This window comes from Lupinus angustifolius, chromosome LG14 (assembly GCF_001865875.1).
Source record: "Lupinus angustifolius cultivar Tanjil chromosome LG14, LupAngTanjil_v1.0, whole genome shotgun sequence".
Lineage (NCBI taxonomy): Eukaryota > Viridiplantae > Streptophyta > Magnoliopsida > Fabales > Fabaceae > Lupinus > Lupinus angustifolius.
This window is the reverse complement of record NC_032022.1, coordinates 317,835-326,673: the sequence shown is the minus strand read 5'-3', so window position 1 is coordinate 326,673 and position 8,839 is coordinate 317,835. Positions and strand designations below refer to the sequence as shown.

The 8,839-nt window shown below is 29.8% G+C and overlaps 1 protein-coding gene across 5 annotated transcripts; it reads right to left on the bottom strand.

Moving 5' to 3' along the window:
* Positions 2,563 to 8,266, bottom strand: LOC109327031 (reticulon-like protein B21). Of its 5 annotated transcripts, XM_019560005.1 has the most exons (11): positions 7,635 to 8,266; positions 7,341 to 7,592; positions 7,074 to 7,310; positions 6,684 to 6,743; positions 6,472 to 6,574; positions 6,231 to 6,305; positions 5,992 to 6,136; positions 5,666 to 5,735; positions 5,076 to 5,141; positions 3,261 to 3,383; positions 2,563 to 2,766 (listed from the first exon to the last, which is right to left on the bottom strand). In XM_019560005.1, the coding sequence occupies exons 1-11, from the start codon at positions 8,056 to 8,058 to the stop codon at positions 2,591 to 2,593; spliced, it is 1,731 nt and encodes a 576-aa protein (XP_019415550.1). In that variant the 5' UTR covers positions 8,059 to 8,266; the 3' UTR covers positions 2,563 to 2,590. The 5 variants fall into 5 exon arrangements, with proteins under 5 accessions (XP_019415550.1, XP_019415548.1, XP_019415547.1 ...); XM_019560003.1 differs by having other exon boundaries at positions 7,341 to 8,266; XM_019560002.1 differs by having other exon boundaries at positions 7,074 to 7,233; positions 7,264 to 8,265.

Below are 8,839 nucleotides of genomic sequence, written 5' to 3'. Positions count from 1 at the left end.
TCCAAAGATATAGTTTTTCCATCTAAGAACAAGGAAGAAATTTCAAGATTTACAAAAGTCAAAAACTACATAAAGGTTCATATGATTTTATTATCACCCCTTTAGTTATGCCTTCATAAAATACTTAAAGAACAAATATAAACTCTACTTTTTGAACAACATAATAAAAGCTCATAACTTTCTATGAAGTATGAGAAGGAGTTGAAGAAGAGAAAATAAAAGACTACTTTAGTTTGTATAGAGAATTTAGTGTAAAAATGAGAGAATGTGTGAGGTATTTATAGGAGAGTCTCACCATCATCAAATCAGAAAATAATGCAAAGTAAGTAGATTTAGACTAGCATAGGTGATGTGTCTAATGGTGGTGGAGTGAGAGGATTTGTTAAGTGATTTAGGGGATTTTGGCTTTTGCATTACTTGTGTAACAAGTAAGTGGCTCATGAAATGATGACTTCCAACTTTATTGATATGATGTAATTTTCCGATAAACATCGTGTTCGAACATTTTCGGATAATTTCGTCCGGAAATATACAATCTCCTGATTTAGGACATTTGCCCGAAACACCGAAACTTGAGTTTTGAGGTGAAAAATATGTAGAGATGAGTTACGGATAAACTTGGTATCTATTTTGACTAGAAATAATATTTCAAAGCCAATGGCGAAATCGAAATTCGATTCCGAGTTATGGAACTCAAAAACTGGGCAAAAACTCGATAAAACAAACCGAAAACGTCTCGGAAACTTTTATTCTCCAAAAATATTGAAAAAATAGGGCAAACAAGAAAATCATAATAAAAGACTAAAACTCAATTGAGGTTTAGCCTAAAATAATACTGATTAATTTCTATAATTAATTCATTAATACTAATTACTTAATTAGAAGTGCTCTGAAAAACACGGTGTTACATGGTTTACTTAATTCCATTGCTTAGAAACTGGTTGGTTGATTTTATCTTCACTTAGTTGATTTACTCTCTCTAGTGCATGAATGCTTAGTTCGTGTGAATTTGTTAATCGTTTCATGCTTATACTGATTTCGCCTAGTTAGAGGTTTAGGTTCTGGAACTTTGAATTTATTATCGCTTAGTTAATTGATTCTCAACAAATTCGGAAGTTAATGGTTCGAATCTGAAAATAATCTTTTGAAACCGAGAATTGAGTTTGAACAAACGAACCAAAGGGATTTAGTCATTTTATTATATTGCTTAACTACTATTTCTGAATTTGATTTATGTTCATACTATCTAACAACAAAAACCCCATTGTGTGTGTTAGAGTATAAGGTGTTCGAAGCTTTGCTTGAAAGACAATCCTTGGGAAACGACCTAAGAGTCACTTCCTAGTACTGTAGTTTTAATTGTTATATTATTTGTATCGGGTACGGCCTCGATCAGTAACTGATTATAAGAAGTGAGTAATCAGTTACCCAAACACGACGTTTTGAAAAATTATATTGAGTAATCGGTTACTCACTTGAGTAATCGGTTACTCAAACTTTCTGTCCAACAGTGAATTAAAATTCACTTAGAGTAATTGGTTACTCAAATTTGAGTAATCGGTTACTCCAATTTAAATTTTGTTGGATAACTGATTCTTACTCATGTAACCTGTTACTCAAATTCCAGTAACATGTTACAAAGTATTTTGAAATTTTTTTCATTTAAAAGAAGTGTTTCAATTTCTTTTAAAGTATTTTGAGCATTATTACTTTAGTATATTAAAGAGTATAGGATAGAAGTACATATTTAGACTTAAACTAATTATCTTGAAGCTTTAATCTTCTTTGTCTTCATAAGTAATCTTCCTTTTCTTCTTTTTGGTGATATTGGTGTCTTCATCAAAACTTTGCCAAGGTCAGGAGCAAAAATTTTCTTCACAAGACCATCATATGGAATGGTGTTAATCTAATATTTGTTTTTTATCAATAATATCTTCTCATCTTGTGATTAAGGAAGTAATATTTTTTTAAAATGTACGATTGTCTCTTCCCGCTAACATTAATCTTTGGCCTTGTATAATAACTTGAGATTCGATAAGGTCTCACACTACTATACGAATCCAGTGCTAAATTGAGTAATCCTTCATAATCACCACAAAATGACATAAGGATGCTGAAAATGGTATTAGTTTTGTAACTGTTGAGGCATTTAACAACAGTTTGAACAGCTGCAAAATGTGGTTTAATTTCAATCCCCACAAAATGACTTCTTTGTTGTAACTTTTGATTAAGTAAGTGAGCTAGTTAGTATTCAGTTTTCTCTGTTAGCTTATATAGCTATTTATGACATTGTAAACATTTAATGATAAACATAAACCTCTTTACTCTATTATTCCTTGCATCACACTCTTTCTCTCAAATTTGATGGAAGTAAACTAATTACAAAATATAAACACCCAAGTGGTTATTTCCATATATTTCCTATTAAACACTTATGGATATGTTAACTAAATTATCACAGAAGAGAAATAAGATGAAAAGAAGAAGCTTTTATGTGAAATATAAAAGAAATAAAGAGAAAAGAGAGAAAAAGTGAAGGTGGCAAGTATGGTAATATGATAAACCACTACCATCATCAACACACCATTTTTTAGAACCCTTTCTTTACTTTATTGGTATCAATGAAGTTATCTATGCACCCTTTTTTGTGTCCAACTCCAACTGGTTCTTGCCATGTTTCATCACATTCTGCTTCATCTTCCATGCTTTCTTCTATCACCAAATAATGTTGTTGATAATATCTGAAAGCCACAAATAGCACGAACACTGCAAAATAACACACCACAATCCCTTACACATTAGTGTAAGTAACAACTTTCTTATAATTTTGACATTGTATCATAAATAAGGTTTTATTTGCAAGTCATTTTAAAAGTGTATTTTATTTCTCTCAAACCGGTTTTTCTTCTTCTTCTTTATTTACTCTCTAAAAATTAACTTGTGAACAATTTTCATACATTATTAAATGACTTTAATGATTGTGCATTCTCATTATAAAGTTTTTTTAACTACCCATACATTTTTTTCATTATTAATGTGTTAAGTAACTATTAATTTGTAATTAAAAGTAATATACACATAAATGATCAATAAAAATGATTACACTATCAACTTTCATCCCATTTTCTTTAGAAAAACACTAAATACCATGTAAGTATCCAACTTTGGGTCTCAAAGTAAACATTTTTATATATATGTTAATTAATCAATATCTATCGACCTCACTTAATAGGATTAAGATTTAATTATTATTGTATTACCTGCCCAAATGCGAGCAATTACTGATGACAAATTCCATACAAGCCCAAAGATGCCTAGAGCCACAGCTTTCTTGTGAGAACATGAATCCCACGCATCCCGAAATCGATGGATCCAAAAATTTGCTAACAAAAAAAAGTACCATTTATTAGAATACTTTTTTTATAAACTATTAGAAACAGTTAAGTATTATAGTCTATCTATGAGTTTTATAAGCCTTTTTAAAGATAGTAAGCACATCCATATGAATCTACCAAATAAATAAATAAAAGTCTAATATATATGTATTGTCAGTGTAAATATTAAGATTTATATAGATAATGTATCATTCACTATTCATTTGCATTACTTTTTTTTTTAGTTTTGGACTTTTGGAATGTGTTCCTTTTTCCCCTATAAGTCATGAGTCCAACTTGTTAGATTAATGGGCCATTGCAGTGAGAAATTAAAGAAAATATTCATCCCCATGTGATGCAGTCAATTATGTTAACAATTATTATAATCAATAATTAAATGTTTATGGAAATAGATTGTTAAAACAGATCTACAATTTTGATTATACAGTTAAGGCTTCTCTAAAATTAGCAAGTGAAGATGTACTCACTTTTAGAAATTATTGGAATGTGTTAATAAAGTATCTCATATTCTTCAAGGGATACAAAATGAATTAGTTGATGTTGAGAAATTAAGTTCAACAATTCCAATATATTAAATGCATCATTTTTAATACAAAATTGCATGTTTTACTTTTTTTAAACAAAAGACATTGTTAACATTCCCCTAAATTATTAATTAATGATAAGAAATACATGATAAAATATACATCTTATCTGATTCACTTGATGTATTTTCTATTCAATTAGGAAAATAGTTAAAAGTAATGAACATTGAAATGTTTTCCTTCATACTCTCACACTTCCACATATCTATCATTACCATGATACTATCACCACACATATTATACCCTCCATTAGAAAATAGGTAAAACAGTTATAATTCTCAAATTTATTTAAAAATTTATATTAACATTACGAAATTATTCCTTCCTTCATAATTATAAGACAAATGTTTATTTATCGGTATGAAAAATAAGTATATATTATAATTATTGAGGGATATATTTAATATAGATTATTTAATGATATTTAGTTAATGCTATTATGCACCTTAAAATTAATGACGCATCTACCAAATAGTCCTATAATTTATGTGGGGATGACAACCGATATTTATACCAATGAATAATACTTATAATGGGTCGGTTCTAGATCTATTAGACCATTAAGTGGTTGAGAATGAAGATTTTAAAACTTGATGTTGGATGGGTCAAAATCTAGGTAATGAAATAATCTATATATTAAAATAATAATTTTGTTTTTTTTATATTTGTTTAAGTAAAATAAATTATATTTAATAGACAACTTAAATTGTATTTTATTATTTTTTTCTCTTTTTAATTACCTAAATAATTTATTAATTATAAGAAACATGCATACACACAATTGCATAATTTCTACGCAATTATTTACAATATTTTATAAATTTTTATATACATCTGGATCCACCGGGTTCCTAAGAACTCGTAGATAATAAACCCAACAAGTATCTATGGGTACCGGACAGGTCCCAAAATCAAGAGTTGTTGGTAACTTTGTATCAATGATTGCATGATTAGCTGTTGTGGGCCTAGGGAAACATGAGCATATGCAACTGTACTATAGTATCTTCTTTTATATATTAAGGGTATAGTCATTATCATAAACTAGGTACATAAAATAATGTAAAAAAAGCAACATACATCAAAGTCAGGAAATTACCATATGCAGTTAACTGTGCAGAATATGAAGAGCAGATTTTTGGTATGGTGAAAACTACAAAGAATCCTGAAGTAATGAGCACAACCATGTGTCAGTAATCAAAATAATATATTATACACTAAAGAATGAGTGGGACAAGATGCAATTTTCAGTATATTTCCTTGGCAAGTGATGCAAAAAGTGAAAAACTTTGCATTGACACATATTGTACAACTTTGCAGCATAAGAACTGAACTTGAAACATACATTTTCTGATTTTCATGTCCTCTTAATCTTTTATGATTTAACTGCTCACTTTTCAACTACACTGTAACAATATTTAAAGCACAACAATAAAAACTAAAAAGATTGAATATATAACAATTGTTATTAAGTTATATAACAACCATTTTTAATGATACATGATTTACCAAAGCTTCTTTTTCTTTCTCCATGTATTTAAGGAAATGTGTATGTAAAAAACAACTAGGTAAAGATATAAATAAATACATATATATATATATATACTTTAAAATGTTTAGTGATGAAATAATGGAACTCCAATATGAAACCTATTTTAATTTAGTTAAATTTCTTTATTGACTACATACCAACTTTACCCATCTTCCAAATGGTTATACAGCTTCCACATCTGGCCAAAACAAACAGCAAAACTGCCAACTGCAATTCATACATTATAGCCCAAATTAATTTTTCAGTACTGTTCATGTAAGGAGATAAAAAAATGTATATGTCAAACACTCGAAACCGAAAGAGTTTTTTACAATGTCATTGTGTCATTCATTTTTTATATTTAATCAGCACTAACTTTTAAATAATAGATATATATTGACTACTTATAAATCTTCATTATATAGATATTACACTCATCTAAACTACTAAAGTTCATTTACAACCCATGACCAAAGAAAATTACCTTTATTGTGGTTCCAGGATCTCCAGAAAACAAGGCTTTAAGTTTTGATAGGAACTCATTCAAGTAAGGGAGGAACATTTTTAGCACCCAAATTGCTTCTTCTTCTCCTATGACATAATTTGAATCCTCTACATTTATGACTCCTCTGATTAATTTGATTCACAAAATAAAAAAACCAGATGAGAATAATATTATTGTAAGTTGTACTATATTTTTCACCAAAGTGCTTGAGTCATTACCTGCAAATTAAGGATCTATAGAGGAATATAACAGCAAGATAGATAAGTCCTATATATGACATCACAGAAACAACACTGCAGCAAAAAGCAAAGAAATTTTTAGTAAAAAAAACAGCATAAGTGCATACATTGATTATCTTAAACCTTTAAAAATATAAATAAACAGTAGAAAAAATCATATGATATAAGTTTATTCAAACTAGGACTAGAAAATAAACTCATTCTAGTGTAGATATCTAACCTCAGATTGATATCCTTTGCATAAGAAGATGAGACTATAACAAATGTTCCAAACCCAAAGATAAATGCTGATCTAGAAGCATCTCTCCACATGATTAAATCCACTGAAGAGGAGTAGTGTATATATAAATAATTAATGATATTAGTGAACAAGGTTTAGTCAATAAATTTAACATTTCTCCATAATTATGAAATGTAGATGTATCTAGTCACCTAAACTCTGCAGCTTGGTCTGAGTTTGTGGAAAGCTATGGTATTCTTCTGCCTTTGAAACTGAATCATAAAGATCATTTAAATTGTTAAAAAATTTACAAAGCTCGAGAAAAGGGTGAGACTTATTTCCCAACATGCCTCTTCCATATAAGTGTGTTGGACCAGGCAAAAAATTACTTTTGACATCTCATGATTAAAGTGCATCTTTTAGCCCATGAAAGAAGTTGGGCTATGACTATACCATATTAAGGTTCCATTTCCAAAACTAATTGATAACGAGGGAAATAGTCCAATAAATATTTAAATCATGCAAGAGAAGGAAACAGATGTGGTACTCACTTCACAACATATATTGCAAGAAAAAACTATGATGGAACTCAAAAACCTTACTTGAATTAGCTTTGGAGAAATTTTGGTAAATTGTTCTGTGCCTTCTAATTGGAGAAGATTGTTTTATAGCAATAGGGGCAGAAACTGGTTTTTCATTTCTATGATGAAATCTCATTTGTGCACTCACAATCTTTTTTGGTTCTGATTCATTCAGAACTTTCTTCTTCTTTTCTGGTTCATCAATCACAACCTTCTTCTTTTCCACTTCACTCACAACCACCACCTTTTCTGGTTCATGCACAACAATCTTCTTAGTTTCTGGTTCCTTCACAACAACCATAGAATTTGATTCTGGAATACTAATTTCCTTCACATCAAAGGTTTCATTCTCTATCTCAATCTCAACCTCCTCATCTATTTCCTCTTCCACTTCTTCTTCTACTTCATTATCAACAACAATAACATTGTCTGAATTGCTTTGAATAATTTTCTCTTTGCACACCTCAAAATCATTGCAATTTTCATCACAATCATTCTTCAAGTTTTCATCTGCAACACCCTTTTCACATATAGTACCATCTGACCCATCAATCACATTCCTTGATTCACCAGAACCAGAATCAGAATCAGAATTGTTCTTCTTCATTGAATCTGATTTTTTGCTCTTCAACAATTGTTCCTTACTTAACTCACCACCTTCCTTTTCAGATCTTAGCTTCCTAGTATGAATTATACTTCTTCTCTCAGATTTATCAGAAAAAACACCAACTTTTCTGGTGTTCAGAATTGGACTCTTCATAATTCCATCCTCTGAATTCTTCTCTGACTTCCAAGTTTTTCTCTTTCCACCAGAAGAAACAACCCCATTTGTGTTTTTTTTCAATCTTCTTCCAATTCCTTCTTCTTCTTCTGCATTGAAAACTTTGATTCCACCTTTCACTTCATCACTCTTCATTCTTCTCTCCCACACTGAACCTTCTGCAACAACTACACTACTCTCTCCACTACTCCTTCTTGATCTTCTTCTAGTACTATTATCTTCCATTGTCTCTTTTTTTATCTACTTTCCAATGGGGTCATAAGTGGTTAAAGGATAAGACTTAAGAGTTTGGTGGGGTGAAACATTACATTGGGATCCTTTTCTAAAGCAATTGAGAGAGAGAAATATAAGATTGTGTATGTTGGAAAAGACACTAGTTGTTGGTCACTTTTCTTTTCTTTATTTCTTCTTTTTTGTTTTCTTCTTCCTTCATCATCACTAATGTTATCACTTATGAGGTAAGAATGGAAAAGCTAAGGTAAATATTATAATTAGGGTGTTAAAGAGGGTATATGTTTTCTCATCTACTAAAAATATGTTATGTCAAACTAAAATTTTTAAACATTTATTATTATTGATCTTTTTGCTTCATTTATTATCATTAACATGAGACATGATTTGAGACAACATATTTTAGAATGATGAATACTTTTGAGCAATGATTTGATGGATAGAGATTACCTATCCTAAACGGTGTCTCACTCCATGTCTCAAGTCAACCAGAGTGCTTAATTTTATTACTTTTTAAAAAATTTCTTTTATTCACATGTAAATATATGATTGGTTTGAGACAAAGAATGGAACACCGTTAAAGACATATGATCCCTATCCATGATTTGATTCTCTTTAATCTCTCTTGTCACTATTACCAAGGCATCCAATAAAGTCATTAGTTTGACTCTCACATCATATGTTAATTAAATAAGCTAAGCTGTTATATGCACTTGACATACCTCTGAGTTAGAGAGTGTGAAGTCTGCAGTGTATGTATTTGTTAAATTGGAGT